The 25,354-nt window shown below is 49.9% G+C and overlaps 2 protein-coding genes and 2 long non-coding RNA genes across 6 annotated transcripts in view; 1 reads left to right on the top strand and 3 right to left on the bottom strand.

Moving 5' to 3' along the window:
• The window catches only part of CAB39 (calcium binding protein 39), a 33,506-nt gene extending 27,307 nt beyond the window's left edge, over positions 1 to 6,199 (bottom strand). The window contains exon 1 of one of the 2 annotated variants that reach the window (XM_072344994.1): positions 6,062 to 6,199. The gene's annotated coding sequence lies outside the window, so the exon portion shown is untranslated. Of the gene's footprint in view, positions 1 to 4,333; positions 4,653 to 6,061 lie in introns of those variants that run through there. The other variant, XM_072344995.1, reaches the window with a different exon arrangement.
• A 4,990-nt stretch (positions 6,200 to 11,189) lies between these two features.
• On the bottom strand, positions 11,190 to 13,870 carry LOC140256420 (uncharacterized). Its single transcript, XR_011904706.1, has 4 exons — positions 13,685 to 13,870; positions 13,488 to 13,567; positions 13,047 to 13,160; positions 11,190 to 11,402 (listed from the first exon to the last, which is right to left on the bottom strand). It is a non-coding gene; the product is annotated as an uncharacterized lncRNA (long non-coding RNA).
• Positions 13,871 to 17,641: 3,771 nt separating this feature from the next.
• Positions 17,642 to 20,359, top strand: LOC140256216 (transcription cofactor HES-6-like). 2 transcript variants are annotated; one of them, XM_072344559.1, is made up of 4 exons: positions 17,642 to 17,913; positions 18,532 to 18,627; positions 18,772 to 18,850; positions 19,576 to 20,359. In XM_072344559.1, the coding sequence occupies exons 1-4, from the start codon at positions 17,851 to 17,853 to the stop codon at positions 20,019 to 20,021; spliced, it is 684 nt and encodes a 227-aa protein (XP_072200660.1). In that variant the 5' UTR covers positions 17,642 to 17,850; the 3' UTR covers positions 20,022 to 20,359. The 2 variants fall into 2 exon arrangements, with proteins under 2 accessions (XP_072200660.1, XP_072200661.1); XM_072344560.1 differs by having other exon boundaries at positions 17,774 to 17,913; positions 18,775 to 18,850.
• Positions 18,998 to 20,471, bottom strand: LOC140256218 (uncharacterized). The gene is made up of 3 exons (XR_011904656.1): positions 20,358 to 20,471; positions 19,547 to 19,663; positions 18,998 to 19,142 (listed from the first exon to the last, which is right to left on the bottom strand). It is a non-coding gene; the product is annotated as an uncharacterized lncRNA (long non-coding RNA).
• Positions 20,472 to 25,354: the final 4,883 nt, after the last annotated feature.

Raw genomic sequence — 25,354 nt, forward strand, 5'->3', positions numbered from 1 at the left:
ACATCAAGGACAGTGCGACAGAGGGGGAAAAACACTGCTAAGATCAGCAAAGTCTGAAGCTAGCCAGGCTCTTTACCCTGAATACTCAAAATACTCAAGATCAAGGGTTAGCTTTCACTTGAAACAGCAAAAATAACAACACACCACCAAGACACAGTACAGGCCAGAACACATCTGTGACATTCAGATGCACACCTCCTCTCTACCAAGATGTCACTGCACTTACAAGAGAACAACTTAGGAAAAGTAAACAAACAAGCAAAACAGCAACCTCTAATTCACAGCCTCCTCCCAAGAATAGAACCAACCACTGTGACATGCAAACTCCGCGTAAGTAATTCCAAAATGATGCTGCATCTAAAGTTGCTGTATGGAATCCTTTCACAGTCCCCCCAGATCAGCTCTGTTTCTACTGATAGTTCACACGTTTGGTCTCTGTTTCAAAGTCACAAAAGGATTCACATCTGATCTGTAAGCCACATGAGGCCTAGAACACCAAGACAGATGAGTTCCTTTGGGGCAGAGCACAGGAAGACATACTTAAGGGCAAAGACAACGCGTGCTTGCACTAGGAGAACCATCAGCAGTGAGAGTCAGAACTTTAAGCCGCTGTGTTTTCCTATTGTAGCATGTATTTTGGGGCAGAGAGGGGGAAGTTTCACCTCAACCCCTCAATCCACACTAGGAAATGCTATGCAGCATAGGAATCAAAGGGGGAAGATCTAGATTGCTTCCAAAGATCTGCCCAGGCTCTTTTCATAACAACCTCACAAGGCACCAGAAGCAACTAAGACCAACCCTAGAAACAGCTGGTATTTCTATCTAGGAATCAGTACCTCTCCTGCAAAGCATCTAGGGGTTTGCAAATCACAACTGTCTAACAGCTATCAGAGACAGCAGGTAGGAAATCAGGAAGCAGCTAATACCAGCCCAACTCACACAGAGAAATACCAACCCAACTAACAGAACTGAATCATCTCTGAGGGACAGAGTTCACTTATCTGACCTGCCTCCAACAGCTGGGCTAGAGAAAGGAACTAGCTTTGTTTCATAACATTTAAAATAAAAGCTCCCAGCTTTCCTTTAATGCAGTTACTGCATAGAACTACCAAGGGAAACTCAGAGGTTACCATCTCCAGAAGTTTAGCTGAGGAAGCCAGGCTCTACAACAGGAGAACGTGCAGCTATCAGAATTCACAGCCTCGTTAAACACTCAAATTATTCAACAGCTTGGACTGTTAAATTTGGTTAGCAAAACTACAGACCTTATGAAAAGCCAAATTTTCTGTTTTGACATAAATCTTGGAAGCACGATTCCACAATGCTCCAAGTTAGGGACAAGTTGCAGTAACTTCTGCAGCACTATGACTTTCTAGTGCTTGTAAGGATTTCTGCCAGTTAAAAATAACACCTCAGGAGATTTCAAGCTCTGTGTTCATGGTCGACAACCCTTCTCCTCGTTCACTAAAGAGCTCAAGAACTGCTCGTTCTGAAACACAGGTTTGAAATTTCCTCCCAGATTTGCAACAGTTAAGTTCTCAGCCCCAGAAAATACACCAAGGATGACAGCCAACATCAATGAGGGCACAACTCATCCTCATAGCCAACCTAATGACCCAACTGCAGCAAAGCAGTGCAGTTCCTACGGCAAGCAAGCAGCCTTGTGCAGCCAGTCCCAAAGGGAAAATATCATCTTCTGCTGAAGATGCATCATAAATCCATGCTTACATAGCCACTATGTTTTTTGTTCATTCAGATGTGTGCAGAACATGTACACGGAGTCACCCAGCAAGAATGAAAGTAAAGAGAATTCTTTTAAGCTAGATAAAAGCAGACGCATCCAGGTGTGAAGGAACAAACACATCAGCGTGTCTTTCTAAGTGACAAGAATGAAGAAAACAGACAAAAAGTCTTTCAGAGAATTCCAAACTTCAATACACTCATAGGTTTGTCACCCTCCCTACAGTACGACCCTGCGCTATGGCTACAAAGTTCTACTGGAAATATTCCCCATCCCTGCAATAAAGAGGCTTTCTTGGATCTGGGGATGCTGATCCCTTGCTGTGACATGTGGGGTGTGTGCTGCACAGCAGTGTCAGTGCCCTGTGAATGGAGGCAGCTCCCAGCAGAATGCTGTTTACTCCAGCTCCACCCTGCTACTGCGCGAGCAGAGCTTAAACATTGCCCAACGTCAATTAGAGATGTAAAACGGAAACGTATTAGTCAATACTGATGAGTCAATATACTGCTTTTCTTAGAGATTACAAACCTATATGACTGCATACAGAACAACACTTGTTTAGAAAACTGAGTATTTTCAAGAAGCTTCCTTCACTGTTGACTATTATCCTTGATATCTACAGAGAAAAGCCCATCTCACCTGGCCACCAGGGAAACCTGGTAATCCTAGAACGGCTGCATTGGAAGGGACCTCAAAGACCATCCAGTTCCTACCCCTGCTGTGGGCTGGATCTCCAGTTCAGGCTGCCCGGGGCCACATCTAAGCTGGCCTGGAGCACCTCCAGGGGCAGGACATCCACAGCTTCTCTTGGTCAGCTTTTGAGAGATGAACTTCACTTCCCCAACATCTTTCTAACAAGATACTGAGCAAAGCCCTCCATGACAAACCCCCTCTTTAAATCCCCCCACAAAGTTCCTCCCTCACTGTCAACCTCTGCTGAGCAGGAACCGAGGACTTGAGCAGCAGGTGTTACAGGTTAGAAGAGTGATGCATTCACAAATCGTGTGGGAGACACTTCCCAGAGCTCGCTTACGTTACCTTCACTGCATGGCAGCACCCCAAAGATCCTGCTTATACGGAATAAAAGTTGCCAGGTTTTCCTTCCTAAAATCCTATTCCTCTGCAAACAAGCTTTTCTATTGCTTTTCCTCTGCCCATAGATTATGTCTGATAAAGTCAGATGGTTATGCTGCTGGTAATTCCAAAACAAAACGCATCAGCCAAAATAAACCTTTTGACACATACTACAAGAACTACGATCTCCTGAAGCAGTGACGTGCATGTTTTACACGTAGCAATGGAAGCAAAGCGTAATGAGAGAAATACCTTTTGCCCCAGTTGTACAACAGCAGTGCAAGGTGCCAGCAGCGCTCAGGCATCGGGATGGCAGCACACCATGCACAGTGCTGCTGGGGAGCATATTTGATATCCACAGCGAGTCATTTTTGTAGCATCTCTTCTAAGAAACACCGGCTACAACTCTCCAAACAAGGGACTCAAAAACCAAATTGCCATTGTTTATTTCAAACTAAGAAACACGCTTTCTGTTTCTAAATGAACGCTGCCCTGAGAACAACAGCAGTTGCAGGCTGCTGAGGAAGGAGCACAGCTCTTACTGTGCACACACAGCATTTTGGCTGTTTCTAGTTTGGGTCAATCCTCAACTCAACTCTTCCTGAAGAGTCCTTATAGGGACAAACACATGGGCTGTTTTACCGTAAAATAAAATAGCAATAGCATGAAAATCTGCTCGTGCTAAAGACCAAACTCATATGACACCAGCTTAAGCCATAGGTAACAGCAGAGCATGAGTATAAAAGCCTACATCAAGGACAGCATCATCTTCTAATTTGACCTGTGTGCTCACACTCGGGCGGGGGGGAGGTGGTTATTGTGGCACTATTCATTTTGAAGAAGCAGATGACTCAAATCTTATTTTTGATAGAAAGCTGCAAGATGTCTCCAATTAGACGGCAGTAATCATATTCTAATAGCCGCTCTTGTAATTAAACCGTATCAGAAAGTGTCAGAATTACAGAAAAGCAAAGCCAGAAGGGAATTCAGAAGGTCATCCCAATGCCTTCCTGCCCCTGCCTCGAGCCTCTGAGCACACGACAGGGATTATCAAAGCCTGCAGGAATATTTTCCACAGATATTAAGGCTGCAAACTACTCATCAACAGTTCTGGAACAACTCAAATAGTCCCGAATGGATTCAGAAGTGAGGACACCGGTCAGTAATTTCAGCATTCACAAAAACGCCTTTAAAAAAGCTAAAAAGAGCAGCACGTACAGCACAACAGTAAAGCCTCTCTTGACTGCCATCAGTTAATTAGTAAAAAACAAACTCATTAGCTTCCACGATAGAATGCAAACTAGACACCATTCCCTCCTGCATAAATGTTTCTGAAAAGCAATCAAGGAATTCCAAGAGGTGGAGTTCTCTTAATACTGTCACACCCCCCGGGAATACACATTTGTCTGCACTTGATAATACCCAAAGAACACAATTATCTCTCAAAGACATATTGTCACCAAGTGTTACTTAGCTGGCACTTCTGCTTAAGTCTCCTTTATTTGTATAGATACGTACCCCCTAAAGAAGCATCAGTTCTTCGTGGTAGCGCTGCTTTTCAACTCTTCTCTATCCGTAAGCAGGTTTTAAAGCCTATGAAAGGCAGGGAGGTTTCAGAACCCCCAGTCAACCTAAGAGAATGCAATTAACTCAAAAGATCAATGCTATCAGCCCCTAGAAACGTTCAGCAGCATGTTACTGCGTACATACAAACTCCAGACAGAATCTCCTCCCATCTTAAGGCACTTTCTCAATCAGACAAAGAAAACCCCTACCACCACCTGTACCACGCTGCCATCAAGATAAGCATTCAAGTACAAGCAGACTTCAGCCCAGTGAACACTAACCAGCTGACTCAATAGCTTCCCGTGTCACAAGACAGCCACGAAGCTAATTGTAAAATATAATGCTCTTACAACAGTGAGTCAGTGACAGACAGGATCCCAGTGGTGCCGGGGCATCGTGCCGTTCTTACAGCTCAGCTGGGCTGTCACACTGCTCAGGGCTTCTGACACCACAGCAGGAGCTGTGCTCACTCTGAATCTCTCAGTATTTCCTGGCCTCTTTTTTCCTCTCCATTTAAAGGCTCGTGCCACATCAACAGGTACAAGGGAGTGGGTATTAACTACAGGCACACAGTGTTTTAAGTGGTAAAAATCTATCATCTCGAAGTCGAGGTGCTAAGGTGGCAAGCTCAGGATGTGACACTTCCTCTGGCACTGTATGATTTCATGAGCTCTAGCACTGAAAAGGAAGAGATGTTTCCTGGAGATGAGCTGCACTGCTGGAAGGAAAACACCGGCCTTGTGTTGGAGCTTCTGATAGGCAGCTTCCAAACCACACACACAAAAAAAACTTGCCAATGTTTTGATGCTAATCAGATTTCACCTGTGGTCGACACTTCAACTGCTTCCCCAAGTGCTGTTACCTGCCCCACTGAAACTGCATCGGCCAGGTCACGCAGTTGACTCTTTGACTCACCACGCAAATGAAGTCACACAATTCCCATAAGGCAGCTTGTATGTTCTAAATAAATCACACGTACCTTCATGGTGACATTAAAAAATTAAACTTTACTTTTAAAAAAGGGGGAAAAAAAAACCAAACCCGAAACCCCGAATATTTCCTAGTTTTAATCCGAGCAGCACATCACGGACTGCAGGAAAAAGAACCAACGAAACCACTTTTTTCTCCCGTGGCACACAGAACCGCTACTTCTATGCGGGGCCCACTATGACCGCGACCGGGAACAATTGTAGGAAGAGGCCTCAGACCCGGACGCTACGAGGGCTGCACCGTGCCCGCTGTACGCACCAGCCCGTAAATACAGCAAAGGAAACGACAAAGGGGAGTTCTGACCGCGCACTCCCGACTGTCGGTAGCCCGGCGCGGAACCCACCGCCGCCTCGGCCCGCAGCGGCCCGGCCCCACGCCTCAGCACGGAGCTCGCTGCTGCCCCCGGGAAGCGCCGTGCCCGGCCCGCATTGCAAGGAGCCGCTCGGGGAAAGTTCCGAGCGCCCGGGACCCACCCGCCGCCGCCGCCGCCTCACCGCGCAGCGCCCGCCGAGCGACTCGGGGCCGAAACGCGGCGGGCACGGCCGGACCAGGCCGCTCCCCCGGCGGCCCCCGCGGCCCGGAGGACTCGGCCCTGCCCCGCCGCGCGCCGCCCCCGGGCCCGAAGGGTCAGACGAGACGGGTGGGCCCGGCCCCTCGCGCGCGCACCGTCCGCCGCCTCCCGCCCGGTACCTGGGCCGCGGCCTGGCGCCTCCTCGGCGTCGCGTCCGGCGGGGCCTGCCCCTGGCGCGGCACGACCGCCCGGCTCCGGCTGCGACGGCTGCAGGCTGAGGCGCGGCCCGGCCCCCGCCCCGCGGTGCTGCGGCGCCGCAGCTGCCCGTCCCTCGCGCCCGTCCTCGCCCGGCGGCGGAGCGCGGCGAGCAGCCGGCGGCGGCAGCGGCGGCGGAACGCAGCGACGCTTCCGCCCGCCGCCGCTCGCGGGCGCCCCCTGCCGGAGCGGAGGTCCGAGCGTTGAGGGCGCCGCGCTACGAGCGGGGCGGGGCTGCCGGGGCGGCCGCCGGTCCGTGCGTCGGAACGAGGGGCTCGAACGTCCGGGCCGCGGTTGGGCTGACGCTGTACAGGAGTTCGGAGCCGGGGGGGGCAGGACAGCGCCGCGGGCAGCGCGCGGCCCCGCTGCCGTACGACGCGTGTGACGAGCGCGGATTATCCCGGCCGGAACAAAGGCACACACATGGCGACACGCGTCAGATCGATGCCATCCGTTAGGTGTAATCCACAACGTGAGCTTAAAGCAGAACAATACAGTGCGTCTCGATGGAACATTAACTTTTGGACGTTCATTTGAAGAGGCAGCCCCGTGCCTGTTGGCTTCCCCGCGGAGGGAGGTCACACACAGCAGCCGCCTCCTCCAATCTGAATGCAAAGGGACGGATATGAACAAACCTGACCTTCAGGTTTCCCCCCAGGCCCTCTGGCTCTCCTGCCTTGCATCTGGCAGCATCCAGCACCAGAGCCAGGAGAAGGGCTGGAGAGGAATGTGAAGGCTGATTGGAGCCTCTTGCTGGCAAAAGGCAACCTGGTGTTTCTATGTGAAAGGATCTATGTGTTCCGTGCACTCTGCCCTAACCGTGTCTTTTAGCAGCCAGCAACCTCTGGTATTTCACAGTCCAATTTCTCACCCTTGTGAGACATTCTCATTCCTGGATCCTTTGCAAGTCTTCCACTTGCAACATCCCATTCTGTTCGCTCTTCAAAGTCCCCTTGTTCTCCCTGAGATCCACTGCACTGTGCTGAATGAAGCAGTAAGCACCTTAACCATGGGAGTCTGTCACTAAAATAAGAATTTTTTAAGGAGAGATAAATGTCACGAGCACTGAGACAACTCTGGAGGGGGGATCCTAGTATTGAAGGTATTCCCTTCATCAAGGAGCAGTAGCAGTGGTATTTATGGGTAATGAGAGTGTTTAAAAGGCTGTTAAAGCCAAAATGGGATCCTGGTGCTGTCTCCAATGCAGAGAGACATCATGGAACCTGTGAGACGCTCTGCCTCCTTGTGCACTGCACTGCCCACGTGCATCAGCCTGCTCCATCAGCTCAGGAAAACACTTCTGATCACACTTGCAACAATCCCTGAGTCTGACAGCATCAAAGTTCACACATATTTGCATTCAGCTACACGGCGAGCTGCAGCGGTGCTGCACCAGTGGGGGATGTTTCCCTGAGCAACTGGAAGATGGAGGTAGGAAGAAAACATCTTGTGTTGTGGTGACAGTTCATCTCATAGGCAGACAGAGCAGCTCTGGACCTGAATGCACGGTGGGATGTGCTGCCCAGGCAGGTGACAAGGCTGCTGGGGATGGTTGGCCAGGCTCGTCTGGGCCCACAGAGTGCAGCTGGCAGAATGTCGGCAGTTGATATATCCCGCACGTGAGCTGGAAATAATTGTTTTCAAAGCCAGCTTTGAAAAGGGTGTGTATGTCTGAGCTCAAATTGTTAGCCTGTAATTATGCTGAAAACATTCAAGTTTAAACAGATAATGTTCAGGGTGCTGAAGAGAGAGAAGAAAGAATTAAGGACAAGCACCAGTACAATGATTCAACAGAGCACCTGGAAAATAGATGCTTTACAGATGACTGCTGGAAAAAAGACCATGCTAGTAATACATTCAGTGTAATTATCATCACCTTGAAGTAGGGTACTTCGAGGAACTCCATGAGCAGGAGAGCACGGTTCTTCCAAGCTCTCAGAAATGAAATTCAACATGTGAGAGATCTCTTGGTACAATAGCAGTTCACTAATTCACAGCCCTGACCGAGACAGCCATTGCGAATTACTTAATTGTTGCAAATTAGGAAGTGAATAAACATGACTCAAAAATTCATGTTACTTCACTGAAGGAAAAAAGAACAACACAACAGTGATAAAGGCAGCACTGTGGTGTTCTGCTCTGTAGGAGCAGCCAGCTGAGTGGGATCTGAAGGCTCCAAGGGCTCATTTGGCTCAGCCCAAAACCAGCCAACACATCCCAGCAAGGACACCATGCTTGCAGGGTGTTGCTCACATGAGGATGATTTCCTTAAGACATCAGAAACGCAACTGCCTCTAAAATATGATTTGGAAGTAACAAAGCAGAAGCAGCTGATGGCAAACTGTGAAGCAGAAGCCAAACTTTGATTTACTTCTTTTCCACTTAAAAAAAAAGAAAAAAGACACAGCAGCAGCTGCTGGGGCCGGTACCACCATAGCACCAAGGCAGTGCAGTTTGCTGCAGGGCCAAGGGCTGCCAGACACACAGGCACGCCGTGTTTCCCTCCCACCAAATATGGAGCCAAGCTGCTGAGCCACTAGCATGCATTTTACAGCCATGATGTAATGGCAACCAACCTCACTGCTATATCTGATGGAAAAGAACTCCGGATCTACTCAGAGGAGCAGAGGCAGCAGCCTCCTCTCTGCAACCCCTCTTCCTCCTGACAAACCCCACTGTCCCAGGGCCTCTGTCCCACCATATCCTAAAGGATGTCCCTTCCTAAGGACCAGGGAACAGAGTGGAGAGCCCAGAAACGAAGGAGGGAATGGGGAAAATCCACACAGATGGATAAGTAAAAATAGGGAGCACTTCAGAGAGCAAGCACATGTTTTAAACATCCTGAACTCTGACTATGCTGCTGACACTTTGTGGTTACTCTCATCCTTACTTGGGAACATGGGTGCTGCCCTGCAAATGGGGATCAAGGCTTCGCTCTTAATCTGTCCTCTTCCTTAATACCTCATGCAGGGAAAGCGATTCATCATTTCATCTCACTCTGAGATCTCCCTCATTTCATTCAGGCAGAGGCACTGGGAACAGGGGAGCAGCAGAAAAACAGACCAGGAAGTTAGAAATAAATGCCCTTACCTCATTTATCTCACACCTCTCCATATGATTGGCAGGGAGAAGTTCCCGCTAACTACAAGGCCAGCTCAATGGGCATGACGTAGGGCACGTGAAAAAATAACCAGTGCCTCGACAGATATACAATGAGGAAATAACATAAACCAACACCCAGTTTACTTTTCAGTTCATGACTTCTCAGCCGTGCCAATAAACTGATGTAATTCAGAGACCAAAACCCAGGTTTGTACCCCCTGACAAAGAATCTCAGGGAAAAGGCTTTGGAGAGAAAATACTAAGACTCAGATCTACTCAGGTACCTTCTACTTAAAGTCTGGAAGGAAAAGAATTCTGAGTCTTTCAGTGGACTTTGGACCAGGCCAAGTGGCTGAATCTAATTGCCTGGTTTCATAAGTGCCTGTGATTTTCCCAAAGCTGCATTTCACCCCCACTGCAGGCTGCGGCTTTTCCTGGCCTCAAAGAAACACCTGCTGGTGAGCATGTTGCTGTCTGTCTGCTCATTTAAGCTCTACGTAATGAACAGACTCACACTCCCCAAAGCGTATTTACAACAGATAGCGCAAGTGCACAGAATGGTCATCCAGATCTGGATTTCTTTCTTCTCACTGTAATGCAATGATTTGTCCTCAATTCAAGCTGCCATCTCAAAAGTTGCTTTAAAAATACAATTGCAACTCACAGGAATTCAGGGTAGCACGTAAAGTCTGCCAGAAACAGAAAAACAATTGCCAGGAAAAAGAAAAAATCATAAGAAAAAACCCCGGTTGCAAATTCATTTCCTGTACAGCAACAAGAGCAGTATGTTGCCCTTCTGAACCATGTCCTTCTAATAAACTTTTTATTGCTGTAGAACAATTGAAAGTTATCCATAAAGCACAGAACCCATTCATGGAGTTGTATCATAGAATGGCCTGGGTTGAAAAGGACCACAGTGACCATCTAGTTTCAGCCCCCCTGCTATGTGCAGGGTTGCCAGCCTTCAGACCAGGCTGCCCAGAGCCACATCCAGCCTGGCCTTGAATGCCTGCAGGGATGGAGCATCCCATTTACATCCCTCTCCCTCCCACCCAGGCTGGGTACCTCAGCCCTGGCCCTCAGCACGTGATGAGGCTGACCCTCCTCTTGGCACATCATTCTTTTGCATTTTAAGGAAATTTTCAGGTGAGTTTACTAATACTCGTATTTAAATAGTGCCCATTACACTCAGAAGCCCACACCCTCAGGGTAATACTGCCCTGCACTTACTTAGCACTTTACACCTTCAAAGGACTTTACAGAAACTAATTAATTAGTTCTTGCAACGAAGTGCTGCTGCAATGAACGACATGGGATTAGTGCTATTCTGTGTGGTTCAGCTGGATTTGAGCTGCTGTGGGGCTGAGTTAGCAGCAGAGCTGCTGCAGTCTCATTTGAGACACATTTGCTCTGTGTTGAGCCACCCCTGCAAATATGCAGAGACCTTCCCCAGGCCTCTCCAAAGCTCTTCTGCACCACACCTCCTCACTCCCCTAATGAAAACAGACTCCAGATGAGGAAGGCACTCAGGACTTCTGCCCCTCTCTGTCTGGTAATGCTTTCTGGTAGATCTGAGCCCCTTCTCCAGCTCAGCATCACTCACCTGGATACCTCTGAAAGTAAATGTGCTTACATAGGTGGCTTACTCAGCTCTATGCCTGAATATGTATCTGTTGTAAATCTTAAATTTGCAGGTACATACATACACAGCCATCTGCTTGTGTGTGTATGGACACACCAGGGAAAGCCGGGACAGGAGGAAGCAGAACTTCACCTTTAGAGCACAAAAAATAAATACCCATCCATCAGTTATTTTTCTGGAGGAGTCCTTGGGTAGCTCACGTGTTTTGTGGCCTCTTCTGCTTCTTAAAAGAGCAAACCTAGAGCATAACTCCTAGTATTAAAACAGACAAGGAATTTTTTAAAGGGCAGTGATAAAAGGCTGTCTGTATTATCATTTATTTTTAAATACCATGTTATGGAGAAGCTGGAACGGGTACAAGCTCTGCTTTTCACCTTCACAGGGCAGCTCATGGAGCATCACACACCTTGTGGGTCCTCACTGCCTTCTGACCACAGGAGCTGTGTTCTTCCTCTCACTGAACCACTACTTCCCCAACCCTTTGGTTCCTCCAGAGAAGTAAGAAATCCTCGCCCTAGTATCTGGAAAGAGAAAAATAATGAAAGAATGTAAAGAGAAAAGAGAGATGGCTAAAACTAGGCTGTATTTACAAAACTAAAAACAGATTAAGACCCACAAGAAATTTTATTGCTCTTTACTTTGATTTGTTATATAAATATATACACATACATATGAACACAAAGATTACCTTAAAGAAAGTGCAATCCAGACTGGATTTGACTGGTAAGGGCCACAGTCCCTGAGGCTCATGCCCTCCCATCCTACAGTCTTTCTGCTGACCCAGCTGGGCTGTGTGGGTCTGAACCCACAAGCACAAAACCCTAACCGAGTTTCCTCACTTCCTCGGGTGCTGCAATCCCAGCCCTGTGGGGCCAGAAGTGAGCAACACAAAGGAAGTGCTGTTTATGAGCCCACTGCCTTGCAGGCTGTCCTTTTGCACCCTACAGAAGAAGCTGGTGTGCAGAAGGCTGAGGACAAGGTAATGGCATGAAGGCTCCAAGTTGTTCTTCCTGCAGAGGATGAATGCTGGCCATCCCCATTGCCTCATTCATGTTGATGAGGTATTTTGTGTCAGGGGGTCAGGATGTGGTGTCAGCACACGTATACACACCTACTGTAAACAGAAAGCTGCCATTGGTATGTGGCCAAAATGGGATGAGAGATGAAGTTACTCATAGGCACACAACACAGAGTTGTCTCACAAAGGCCCATCGTTCTCAGCTACTTCTGCAGCCTCAGGAACCAAGTGGTCACATAGACATGGGCTGTGTGGGATGTGAAGAGGCTGCTATGGGTGCCCAGCTCTGGTTTTCTGGTGCCTGAGAGCCAGGCACACAGGCAGAAGTTGCTGTGAAAAACAGAATTTGCTGGATAAACCAAGCACTTGCTGCATTATAGATGAGGCCTGTTATTATATGGCATCTGGTAACGTTACAGATACAGAACGTGTGAGAAAGCCCAGAGCTGCCCTCTTGAACAAAAAAAAACCCTGAGATGCCCAATGAGGAAAGTTCAAGAACCACTTTGAATACTATCTCATAGCCCCCTGCGCTCTCCCCACCACACATGGCTCTTCATCCCCAAACACCACTCCAGCACAGCAAGTTAGACTGTATCAGTGTGTCACCACCCACACAGCTTATCAGATTTTCTTCTTCTTATAACTCTGTCTTGGCCTAATAGTCCACGTTGCAACCAGCAGCTCTCTGGCTGAGAAGAGCAGATAAGACTTCCTGCAGAGCCAGGAGCTCTGCTAACCTGCCAGACAGGAGATGTGTTGAGCAATGGCAGGAACATCAGCTCCAGACTCTTCACTGCCATTCTTTGGATACCGAGGGTGCCAAGCTGGGGCTGGTGAGGACCAGAGCACTCTGTACAGCAGCTGGATTGAGAGATACCAACAGTACTTCCAGAGACATCCCTTACTGCTTCTGGAGCAGGAATTCTCTTATGCCAAAGATATTCCATACAGCACTATCCTACACCGTGTGTGCCCCTCTCTATCCATAAATGCCTTTGCAGCAGGTGAACCTCCAGCTCTGCTCTTGGTCTCCTGAACCAAGGCCAGGCTGGAAGCGCAGCCCTGTTCCCCCTGGCACGATCCGGCAGTGAGTAATCTCTGAGCAGTGCTGGTTAATGTGCTGCTGTGCTGGGAGCAATCCTACCTGCACAGACGCTGACTGTTCCCTCCTGACCTGGTGCATCCAGTCACCTCGTCGGCATTTACAGCTCTTTGCCACATTCCTCTCGAGCTGGGATCATCTGGAGAACAAACCACCCTTGGGAGACAGAGAAAGTCGCAACAGTGTGATTTATAGCTGTTCCAAAAGCAGCAGATTTGAACCTTTCAGTGAAGAGATTTAACCTTTGTTTTTAAACCTCAACTTTGAACCAGAGCTGACCTTCTGAAACCCACCAGACTAAAACCATTTAGTCATAATGACTGAAATCACTGTGAAAACAGCCTCTCCTTTGTGAATGTTTGCTTATGGCAATGGAGATCCGGGGCCATCCCTGCCTTGGGGAGGGTGCAGGGAGTTCTGAGTCCTCACATCAGGGCTGAGTTGTTTTCAGTGCCCCGTGTGGTGGCTGTTCCCCAGTCTCACCCTTCCAGCAGCTCCGGATGCTTTGTTTCTCCCTTCAAAAACGCTGCATTACTGCCTGCACCAAAAAGCAAGGCCTCTCCCTTAAAAGCAGAAAGGACAAAGTCAAACACAGCAGCTGGCAGCAGAGGGGCAGGACACCCCTCCCACCCGTGCTGCTTGCCCAGCAGCACCCTTTGTGAGCAGGGACCCGTACTCACAGTGCACAGCATCGTTCCCCAGCCCTGCTGACACCACTCCTTTTCCCAAGCCGTGACGTATGGGAGGCTGTGCTGTTTGTGCTGTGTGAAGTTGGGGCAGGTTGAGTGCCCACACCTGCTGATGGTTGTTCTTCTAAACCTGCTCAGAGCTGCAAGCATGCTGTTACTTCTGCCTGAGCCTGGCAGCTGAGCAGCTGTGCTAACAGGCTGTGCTCGAGCACCTGTAATGATTCTGCTTAACTCTTCCTTGCTTGGTACAAGGCCACCCAGCTCCCAGCCTATTTGGGCACCTGGCAGGGAGGATGCAGCTCCTAAGGAAGCAGCCTGAATTTGATCTTTTCTACTTAAAAGGCAAATGCAGCAGGGAACAGCAGGATGGCTTCCTGGGAGCTGTCCTGATCCAACTGCCCAGCGCAACCACACTGCCTGTAGGGAGAGGGGAGGGAAAGGTAGAGGTTGGTTAAACTGGGGCCACTGAAGAGAGCCGTCCTCTTCTTATCCATGGCAGTGAGACAAGGACTGAGAGACACAATGCATTTAAGTTATGCCATTCTCTCTAACCTCTAGCAAATATAGAGAAGAAATATAGACCCCAAAAGACAGAATGGGAAGCTAGAAAGCATTCTTGTGGCTCTCTCTGGTCTGCTAGGGACTGAACTTTCTTGAGACATGCCAGAAAAATATGTCCCTTCATCCTGGAGCCATCACAGCAGTGCTGAAGAACTCAACACATGTCACAGCTGAGAGCACCCAGGCAGTAAAGAAAGACCAGTGCTTCCAAATGAGGGTCTTCTAGGCCTGGCCCACAGATGGCTGAGACACGGCTGACATCAGCACCCCAAGGAAAAAGCCTTTGGCTGCAGCACAGTGTCAGTGCTGGGGGAGGATGCTGGAATGCAGAGAGGGGCAGCCCACAGCCCTGGGAGCGCAGCACTGCCTCCTCCTGGGGCTCTCCTGCTGCAGGGCCCCCACCCAGCAGCTCAGCAGCCCTGCTGCACACCCCTACAGCTCACATCTGTCTGTCCTCAGCAGGAGCTGAACCACATCTGCAAAGTGCCCTTCTGCCCAGCACCTGTCTCTTAGAGTGAGGCCTCAGCATGCAGATCACAAAGAGCAGCAGTGGGATGTGGGTGTCACCCAAGTGGAAGTGCCCTCAGTGGCACCATCCCTGCTTCCCAGGGACACGCATCCCAGCTCGAGGCGAAGTTGGCTTTGCAATGAGAGGCACTAAAGGTCCCTTCCTGTGGCCATTGGCTGCCCCAGCCCCAGGAGCGCTGCCCCCCCGGCAGGGCCAGGGCTGCTGACCATTTCTCTGCTGGTTATTAGATTGTTCACGGCTCTCAGGTTTGTTTGAATAAGCCCTTTTGTCCTATAGAGCTTTCCCACGTCCCTTCATTCGCTCGGCAGTCGCGTGTCCCGAGTCAAAGAGGAGCTGCGGCCACGGATTCCTAAAGGAACGTTTTTCAGAGCAAGACATCTGCGTTGGAGGGAATCTGCAAACATCTGCCACGCTTTCCCCATTTCCAAGGGCCTTTCTTTCCATCTTAAAACCTACAGGAACAGATGTTAAAAGTTGTTTTCTTTCTGCAGGGTGTGAAATGCAGACAAATAGCAAAAAAAAAAGAGAGAGAACTCCGAATGGCACCGACCCTTTTCCTTCTGCTTTTTTTTTTTTCTTTTTTGGAAAGCCCAGGAAAAAGGGAGGCTTTGTTTGCTATGGAGAATCCCCTTTTCAGCGAAACCTGGCAGTGCGAAATGCAAAAGGGAAGCAGGAATTTGCAAGAAGTTCTCCCTTTAATGCTCCGCGCTCATTTGCATGTGCCTGCTTGGGCCATACAATCCCCAGCACAGATGTCACGCTTCCCCTGAAAGGCAGCATGGCCCTCCTGCCCGCACACCCCCCCACTTGGAGCATAAAGGGTTCTGCCCTGAATGAGAGGTGTAAAATAACTGTTTACAGCAAAAGCTGCTCTTCTTTTTCACGGAAATGCTGTCTTACAAATGAACCTTGAAATGAACTCATCGCCAGCAGAAGCCAGCGGGGCTCCATGAGCAGAGGGCTTCCCAGAGCCCTGGGCCCACTGCCCAAGGGAGGAACAGGCATGGGCTGGGCAGGGCACAGGCTGGGGTTGGGCGCCTCTTCTGGTGTGTTTCAGAGCTTTTGGGCTGTTCTGCATTCTCTGACACCTCTGCAACACCCAGTAGTTGAGAAGGCCTTGGGCAACCATGGGATGGTCACCATGGGACCGTGCCTCTTCCATGTCATCTAATACATGATTCTATGTGAGGTGCTGCTGGTGGGGGGTGTACTTCAGAAGCAGGGGAGGTGACTTCTCTTCTGCCCCGCCAGGAAGCAAAACCTGGCTAGAAGTCGTGCCCCCACTTCTCCCAGTTTACTGGCAAAAGCTTGCAAAAAGCAAAAGTATCTTAAATGTGGGGACTTGGCAGATGTGAAGAGCCCTCTCACACCAGACAGTGAAACCTTCTTCCATTTATGGTGCAGGGGACAGGCCTGATACAAGGTGCCCACTCCCACTCAGGTGCTGCATCGCAAAGGACAAGATACTAACTGTCCTCTCCCAGAGCAACAAACACCCATCTCAGGTTCTCCCACATGCACCACTGCCAAGTAGGGTGCTTATAAAACCAGGCAACTGCACCCAACACCCGCATTCGGCTGACAAACAACCCCTGCCTGCATGACAGCATGTCTGGGGACACATTTTCTTCATAAGCCCAGACAGCACTGAGTGCAGGCACGCTGCAAACATTTGTATTTACACACATACAAGCGTACACCCACACAGCATTTAAGTGTAGGACGCAATGTCCTCGCTCCATTGCTGGGGTACATCACCACCTACAACTGAAGGGGTGGAGTAAGGGCTCTGCAGCTGCAGCGTTGTGCTGGGTGATGGGAAATTCCAAGAGTGGATCCTGAGGGCTTTTGGAGCTTCTAAACCAACACAGCTTCTTCCTGTCCATTTACATAAGGTGACACATTCGACACCAACTTGAAGGGCTTCATCTGGGTGACTCTATAGGACGCTGCCCTGACCCTGCTGTTAGCAAAGGGGATGTCAGAAAGCAAAAGCACAGCCATGAAAAATGCCTTCGTGCTCCCCCTCATAACCACACAGAGGTAAGGAAGCATAAAAGCACATTCCCATTCTGTGCCAAGCCTTCTGTAAAGGCCCCTATGCTTCTGCACTAGCATTTCAGAGGGCTGAATCAAACAGAAAGACACTCTTCCCCCCCAAAACAGTCAAGGCAGCCTGAAGGAAGGGATGGGGGGGGGGGGGGGGGGAAGAAGTAAACAAGTACAAATCCCACAGAATCAACAGGACTGTGCTCACCTCAAGGCTGGTTTGTTTCTGCAGCTTTCTGCAAGTTTAATATTAAACAGTACACAGCAACAACAAACTAGACAAGCTCTGTATTCCCTGCACATAGCTGCGTGCAACAGAGAATTCACATCCTCGGGAGGTCCACAAAGTGCTCTCCCTGGAGGGTTTCTGTGATGGGAGTGAGGTTGCTATAGCTGCCTGCTGTCAACACTTTCTAATCGATCGCCATTATCCTGCAATAACAATTCCTGCAGGAACAAGTCAGTCCGGTACTCTATTATCAAATTAAGAGGCTGCTTCGAGGACTGAAGATACTCGAGGCTCAGGCTGGCAGGTAAAAAGCAGCGCTGGCTCAGGGGGACGCAGGAGAGAAGAGACACAGAGGGCATTTTCCCAGGTGTAACTCAACTGGGTCCCACTATTGTTTCCCTCCCTGGGAATCTGTGCAAATTGAGCAGGAGCCATGCAAGCTGCTCCGAGCGCTCCCGCTTTGCTTCTCTTCTTCCTTAACAAAAGATCCCTACAAAGCAAAGCTTTGGAGGCCGGACATCTGTCGCCGTTTGGGGGGGCCGCCGCGGTCATTGAAAAGAAGCAGTGCCCTGTCAGCTTTGATTGATGGCCACAAACCTTTGGGCTCGACCCCTCGTGTGGGAAAAGAAGTCCCGCCAAGGCGAGCTCCCTTTCACATGCTAATTCTGGGTTATAAATACAGCGGAGGAGCGGAGCAGAGGCAAAGCGCCCGCCGGGACTGGCAGCACCCGCTGCCCGAGTGGCACCCGCGCCCGTCCTGGCAGCGCCGGGCGGACCGGCTGGATTACAATGACGGCTGCAGCCATGGCCGGCGGTGCACACAAGCTGTCCAGCACCAAGGAGGAGAGGAAGGTAGGAGCCCAGCGGGAGCCCCACGCACGGATGGGTGCTGTGGATTGCTTGCTGTGGGAAAAAGGGATTTTCTTCCTCTTATTAGAAGGATGTTTTCTCTGTAAGTTTATTTTCTGCTTCCTTCCTCTGCCTTTTGGTTTCTGTTGGGTAAACTCGGGCTAATAGGGGTAGAAATAGTAAATTCAGTCCCAAAGGATGGGCCCCTACCAGAGCTGGAGGCTCCCCATTGGTATTGACCCTACTGAGCATCGTGCCGTCCTGCACTGGTTGCACACTGGGATGTGGCTGTTTTGTCCCACGAAGACCCTGGGCTGCCCCCGTGAATCCCACACAGTCCAGTTTCTTCCCTTCTCCACAAAAAACAAATCAACTGCAATTTCTCCTCCTCTTTAGGAGGAAGTTTTTCACCCAGAAGGGGGTTTCGCACTGGAACAGGTTGCCCAAGGAGGCTGTGGATGCCCCATCCCTGCAGGCATTCAAGGCCAGGATGGATGTGGCTCTGGGCAGCCTGGGCTGCTGGTTGGTGACCCTGCGCATAGCAGGGGGTTGGAACTGATGATCATTGTGGTCCTTTTTAACCCAGGCCATTCTATGATTCTCTGATTCTCTTCCCTGCAGTTGAGGAAACCTCTGATTGAGCGGAAGCGCAGGGAAAGGATTAACAACTGCTTGGACCAGCTGAAGGAGACCGTGGTTGGCGCGTTTCACTTGGATGTAAGTGTTCATTTTGATGCAGGTTATGTCCCTCTGCTGATGGATATCGTTGGGCTTTTAGGGGGACAGGAGAGGGTCTCTGTATTTTGTGAAACCCTGCAAATACCTCACGGCCTCTCAGCTGCTGAACTCTTTCTTTATTAGCAGTCTAAACTGGAAAAAGCAGACATCCTGGAAATGACGGTGAAACACCTCCAGAACATCCAGAACAGCAAGCTGATGGGTAAGTGCCCCTTCCCTGCAGCCCTGGGATGCGGAAGGCACAGGGCTGCACATTCAACCCTCCAGCCAAAGCCTCTTGCAAACCTGCCGACAGCCGTACTGCTGCTATGGGCTGGTTTTCACCACTAGATGGGGAGATAGAGCCGAATACATTTTAACCCACAAAAGATTTTCCTTCCAGCGCCTGTTTCTCCTTTTGTTCCGTTCTGGCTCTGCTTGCCCACGGGCAGCAGGATGCTGGGGGCCGCCCGCTCCCTGCACCGTGCCCCGAGCCCTGCAAACCACGCACGTTCCTGTAAAGCATTAAACCAAGCTTACATTCATGCAGGAATCAGTCTGCCTTCTCCAGAAGCTAGTATCTGGCTCTTAAATAATAGGTGTTTCAACATCTCCCAGTGTCTTTGAGGGGCCTCTTTGGGCACAGTGGCAGAGGCCTGGCAATACCCTGTGCTATTGCTGCTCCAGTGGGAAACTCCACCAGGAAACCTGAGCGCTGTACCTGCTCCAGCCTGGAGCCCAGCTCTTCTCTGCCTCCTGCAGAGCTTCTTTCCCCCTGGAGCAGCAGGGCACTGACCTGCCACATCCCCACAGTGGTTCTGGTAGGAAACAATAGGAAGTAATAGGCCCTTCATGGGCCAAGGCACACAGGAACCTGCTGAATGTGTTTAAGTGGGATGCTCAGGCTTTGCACCCTTACCAACTCCAGTTGTCTCCTGTTCAATGCAGCTGACTCCAAAGTGGGCCTTGAAGCTCAGCAGAGGTACAGCACGGGATACATTCAGTGCATGCATGAGGTCCACAACCTTCTCCTCACCTGTGAGTGGATGGACAAGACGCTGGGAGCACGCCTGCTGAACCACCTGCTGAAATCCCTACCCAGGTCTGGTGAAGACACCTCCAAAGCAGCACTAAGTTCTTCGAGCCCGTCTCAGCAGCCTCTCCTGACTGCAAAAACCCCACTGAGTCCTAAAGGGAACACTCCCAGCACAAATCCATCTCAGGAGCACTTCTACCCAGCGGAACACAAACAGGCTTTGAAAAATTCATTTCAGCCACCCTCGCTGTCAGGTTTTGGCCAGGTTGATGCTGTGCCTCCCAGACAGGTCCTGCAACCCAATTTTTCCCATAATAACCCCAGTATGGGGTCGTTAGATATGTGGAGACCATGGTAAAATGTGTTTTCAAATGTTAACCCTAACCTTAGACACTCTTATGTATGTATCTTATAGATATGTTTCTTTACAACACTCGTGGAGCAGGTCTGCTCCCGTAGGTGTACTAAAGACCAGGGTACTTCAAGCCGAAGTAAACCTATGTGTAGCCTGCATTATAGAAGGCTGCTATTATTTTGTATTTATTTAATACATCTAAATTATTGTATAGAATCCTCTCGTGCTCTTTAGTGTATATTAATTATATAACTTTCTTGTCTTACATTCCTAAAATAATCAATGTTCTATCAATAAACATCAGACAATGACAACAACCGTCTCTTGCACCAAGCTCACCTCTGGGATCTCATGCAGCAGCTGAGACCCCTTCGCAGAACAAAGCAGCAAAGAGCCAGTCTCCTTATTTTTGTTATTGTTTCAGCTATTCCTGTGCAACCAAGGGAGGTTTCAGCTCTGATTCCTGTAAGAATGCTGCAGCGCTGAAAACACGAAGGGAGAGACTTGGTTTAGACATTTTAGTCTGCTTCCAATTATTCTCTGTATTGCTCAGTGTCCACACATTGTTCCTGAACATGCTGACACAGCCGTCCAGCCAGTGAGCTACGTGTATGTCACCTGTAGTTACACTGAGAGATTGGTTTTGTTTATTTCCTAAATAAACTCTTGGAAGACACTGACTGTGTTTATCTCATCCTCCTTCTGCCTGCTCTGAACACAGTGTTTGGTGCTTTGGGTAAAAGCAGTGAGCACACACACACACACACAGAATCACCTGGATCACAGTAATGTCTGGGAGTGACAAAAGAAGTTGGGAGCTGGGATTGTCAACTCACAGCTGCACTTTGGGTTTGACTTACAAGAGCACTGCAGACAAACTCTGATGGGCAGAAGGCAAAACTCCCTGCACCCATCAGGGACAAACCTGCTCAGCTGGTGACATTTGTTCACAGTTTTTCAACTCAAAGGCAGCTGAAAGCTCTTCACAGTTACAAGAAAACAAACACTGTTCATACCAATTAGCGGAAGCCCAGTTCAGAGGGGCTCATTATGCAGTGCCATCTACTTGTTGATGCGCTGAAAGAGTGAAAACCATCACCTCTGGATTTAGCATCCTGTTCAGTGTAGCAGAAAAAGGCAGCAAAGCCACAGAGCACTCACAGGTTGTGATAACAGTCAGCCAAAGGGATCCTGGAAGAGAAAAGACATAAAAGACGGTGGCAGAAATTACCACACACACCGCTGAGGTCAGAGAAAACCGCATATGACCTGAGCACCCATTGCTGCACTGCTGCAAGAACCTCTGCTGCCCAGTGCTGGCCCACCAGGCAGGTAAAGCAGCAGATCCCAACCAGGAATAGGGCCTGAAACTTCACTGTTTTCTTTTCCTTCTCAGTTATTTCATAATGCAGCTTACCAACTTGTGGCAACCTCAGCGCTGTACTGGGAGCGGGGCTAGGAAACACTGCCGTGCTGCCAATGTTCTCCTGTGTTTTGACAGCACTGACTTAAAAACATACTTTCCCTTAACACGGTAAATCCCCACTGACTATAATTATCAGCTTTGGTTACTGCACTGAAAAGAGATCAGTGGGAAATACGTCTCTCTCCCCATCTCTGGCTGTTTACTCAGCGCATTTGGACGTACTTTGTGGTCAGCGGGTTTTATTATTTCCTGTTTCTAATCGGTGCATTCTTTTTCTTTTTCCTTTCGTGGGTGCAAAGGGAATGGGCACACAGCAGCTGCAGAGAGCTTTAAAAACAGAAAAGTAAGACTGCAAAGCTCGGCCAGCAGCCTCCGGTACACGATGCTCATTTCTCAGCTGTATTTTCTACTCCCCAGGAAATATGTATCCGAACATCTGCTCTGGGCCATGGCAGCGGTGCCTCCTGGCTGCTGCTGTGCCCCATTGCAAGCAGGGCTCAGTCTCAGCTGTGCACTGCAGCACAGCTCCCTCCGGGGGCTGCATGCACAAGGCAGGAGGAATTTGAAGGAGCAGAGGTGCCACACTCTCAGGTATCAACCCAATAAACACAGTGGAAGCAGCCAAGACATGCAACCAGATCAGACTGCTCAGCATGGGTTAGCCAGGCAGACCTGTTTGCTGGAAGCAGCCTCCAGCTGTGTTCAACATCACACAGAGCATGGAGCACACACGGGGCTAGGACAGCCTGCCGCTGGTCTGGGCTTTGTGCCCTGCCAAAGTGCTGCTCTAAAGGTGTATTTGTGAGCTGAGAGTTAAGAGGCCAGTCCCAGTGTCCATGGGGGTTGGCCTCTGCTCCCAGGTAACAACCACAGGGCGAGAGGTGATGGCCTCAAGTGAGGAGTGGTACTGAGCCCCCACAGACCCCATGGGAGCCGAGCACTTTGCTTAAAAAAAAGGTAACATAAGCCACATTTTCAGAGTGCTCACTCTGGGAGGATGAGGCTACAGGCTGCTGTGTGACCTCTGCTGGACCTGCAGAGGGGCTCCTAATCCTCTGCACTTAAAAGCAGGTGACCCTGCAAAACCCTGTGCAAAAGCACACTGCCAAACTGCTTTAAGCATAGAGTGGTGACTGTGAGCGCCACCATTAGATAGCACTGTGCTCCTGGAGGAAGCTCACTGGCAGCAGGACACCAAAGACTTCAGCTTCCCTTTATATCTATGCCATTATCTCACAGCTTCCCATATATACATTCCTATCTTAACAGAGCCACGCTCTTATTTCTTCTCATGAGAAGTAACGTGCTGAGAACCTAACCCAAAGTCTGTCACATTTGTCAGAGCTTTCACACACTCCTGAATAATGCGGCAGAACTGAAATGGGCCCTGGATCTGTGCTGCAGAGACATGCCGTTTGTACATCACAGCCCTCTAAGAATGCAGTTTGCTGCCCTGAGCACTGATTGCAGACGTACCAGAGCCTGGGAACTCCGTCTGCTTCTGGGACTGCTTTGGTCCTTGAATTTGGTGTCACCAGCCTTTCTATGCATTTGGAGCTTAAGGGCTTGTTAGAACATTTCCATCGTGTTTTCTTTGGCTAACACAACCAATCAAACGGATTTCTACAGCTCTCCCAGGCCTGCTGCCTCCTGCCAGCAGATGGGCTCTGCCCAGCACCCTAACGGGATTACATGAGGACTTGGTCAGGCTTGGAGGGGCCATCTGTCACTGCCCAGCACTCTGACCCTGCTGGGGCAGCACACCCAGCTCCCCCTTAGTCCAGAGCTCGATGTTTCCTCCCCTGCACACCAGGGGTGATGCACTCCCTTAGGGAAGCTGTATTTTATACCTCCTGCGAACTGAGAAGGAAGATACAAACAAGCATTCCACAGAACAGCCAGTTAGCAGGACTGAGAAGGTTGCCAGCAGAGCCACGGCTGAGCTCCTGGTGCCAGAAGAGCTCCCACTGCAGGGCAGAGACAACCTCCACACTAAAGCTCCCCTGGGTCTGTCTGGGCTGTGTGAACAGCTACTCAGGAACAACCACAGAACCCCAAGTTTCCCTGCCCTATTAACACTTAACCTATGTGAGTGCTGAAGTACAAAGCAAAACACTCCGAGAGACAACTCTTCCCACCACAGAGGCTGTGAGAACAAGCAGTCCACGTGGGATAGCAATCGCATCACCTTGTAACCTCCTGAGAAGTGCTGAGATATCACTTCGATAGGTGTGAGAGGAGAACCACCCGGGCACTGAACACAACCAAAGCAATACCCAGACAGACAGGTTCTCCCAGCCAAACATCCTGCGGTCAATATTCCCTGGGGAAAAGCAGCGCGGTGCCTCCCGGTGCTCCCTGCTGCTCAGCACTGCACACAGCAATGCACACTGACTGGGAGACCGCTGCAGTAAGATGAACCTCTGCTCTCCTCAGCCATAACGTCTGAGGGAATCTGATGAATCTGGGGCAGAAAGGCCCATGAGCAGAACAAGCTTTCCAACACAGACCCAAATCTTGAGAGGAAAGTTCTGAGCCACTCAGCGCAGCTTATCTCCTCCATAGAGCTGGGCTGGGTGTCAATAACTGTGAGCCGATGCAGTTACAGAGGAGCTACATGGGGTAGTAGCAAAGAGACTGGTTTGGGCCATGAGACATCAGCACAGCTCTCACTTCCATTGCTCCACACCTGAATATTTCTCATCTCCTACCTGGGAGAGATGACTGCACTCATCTTTGAGATCTCCAGATGAAAAGCACTAACAAGACGCCAAGGGCTGCACAGATTAAAGAAGTGAGGCAAGACTTCAGAAGCACCTCTCCAACCCGCTATCATATGTATCAGTCATCTCTGTCATTCTAACTCCAGCACTCGCCTCTTCAAAGTCCGTCCGCACAAACATACTCCTGTTACTGCTAGAGCCTTCCTCCAGTGCTGGCAGTGTAATGGTGCATGATAGAGGAGATCAGGTGGCTGAATAAGCAGCTCTTGAGGCCGTTACATCTATTGTGCACCCTCCTTAAGGGCTTCCAGCCAGACTGAGCCAAACCTGTAGCCACGTGCATAGCTCACAGCTCCCCAGAGGACCTTCTGCTGCCACCCCATTTTCCATTGTGAGAATACACGCGGTGCAAGCTCAGATGAGAACTTCTGATTTAGTTTCAACCAAAATGAACCCCATCTCCCTGCTGCCAACTGGTGCAGTGCACAGCAAGTGCAGGCCATTAGGAAATTTGCTTTGAAACCACACAGCAGCTCCAAAGAGAAACACCAGTATAGCGGGAGCCTACATGCTCACAATTCCCATTGGTTTTCTAGGGAAACATGGCTACTCTAGACTAAGTCTAAAGCATTTCTTTAAACTTTTGGTTTTACAGCTTCAGTCGCAGCCCCTCGGGGAGGAATTCACACACCTTTCACCTTTCATCCAGTTGTCTGTGTCTATATCCAGCTCCTGGCACACAGATCAGAGAGGCCTCACCCAGCACGCAGGCAGGCATTCCCTTCCCTAAACAAGGGGCAGGCATTGCTCCAGCTGCCTGACACCTCCATCCAGAAAGTCAGCCCACGCTACTACCAGGTATCAGAGCAAGGAAGAGATCTGCCTGCCAGGGGCTCACTGTTCTACCTAAGCTGCTACTGGGACAGCAGTGAATGTTTTATAAGAGCTGAAAAACCTTTTGTGGCTGCTGTCCTGCTGGGAGCAGGCTTATGCCAGCATTCATGTGCCTCAGTGCTGTCCCCACAGCCAGAGATCCTATGTCCTTCTAAAGCTGTGATGGGAGCTGCCTGTGTTCCAGCTGTGCTTTGCCAGCCCTTGTTTCAGCCTCATCTCCACTGCACAGAAAGGCAAAGAGCTGAGCAGGAGAGGGTTCTAGCTGCCTTCCCTGCCCAGAGCCAGAGCATATC

The sequence above is a fragment of the Excalfactoria chinensis genome, chromosome 9 (genome assembly GCF_039878825.1).
Source record: "Excalfactoria chinensis isolate bCotChi1 chromosome 9, bCotChi1.hap2, whole genome shotgun sequence".
Lineage (NCBI taxonomy): Eukaryota > Metazoa > Chordata > Aves > Galliformes > Phasianidae > Excalfactoria > Excalfactoria chinensis.

Excerpts from the sequence above, each read along its gene's own strand:
- LOC140256216 (XM_072344559.1), top strand. The coding sequence starts at position 17,851 with ATGACGGCTGCAGCCATGGCCGGCGGTGCACACAAGCTGTCCAGCACC. Across the intron at positions 17,914-18,531 it reads GCACCAAGGAGGAGAGGAAG|TTGAGGAAACCTCTGATTGA; the intron begins GTAGGAGCCCAG and ends TCTTCCCTGCAG. Across the intron at positions 18,851-19,575 it reads CCAGAACAGCAAGCTGATGG|CTGACTCCAAAGTGGGCCTT; the intron begins GTAAGTGCCCCT and ends TGTTCAATGCAG.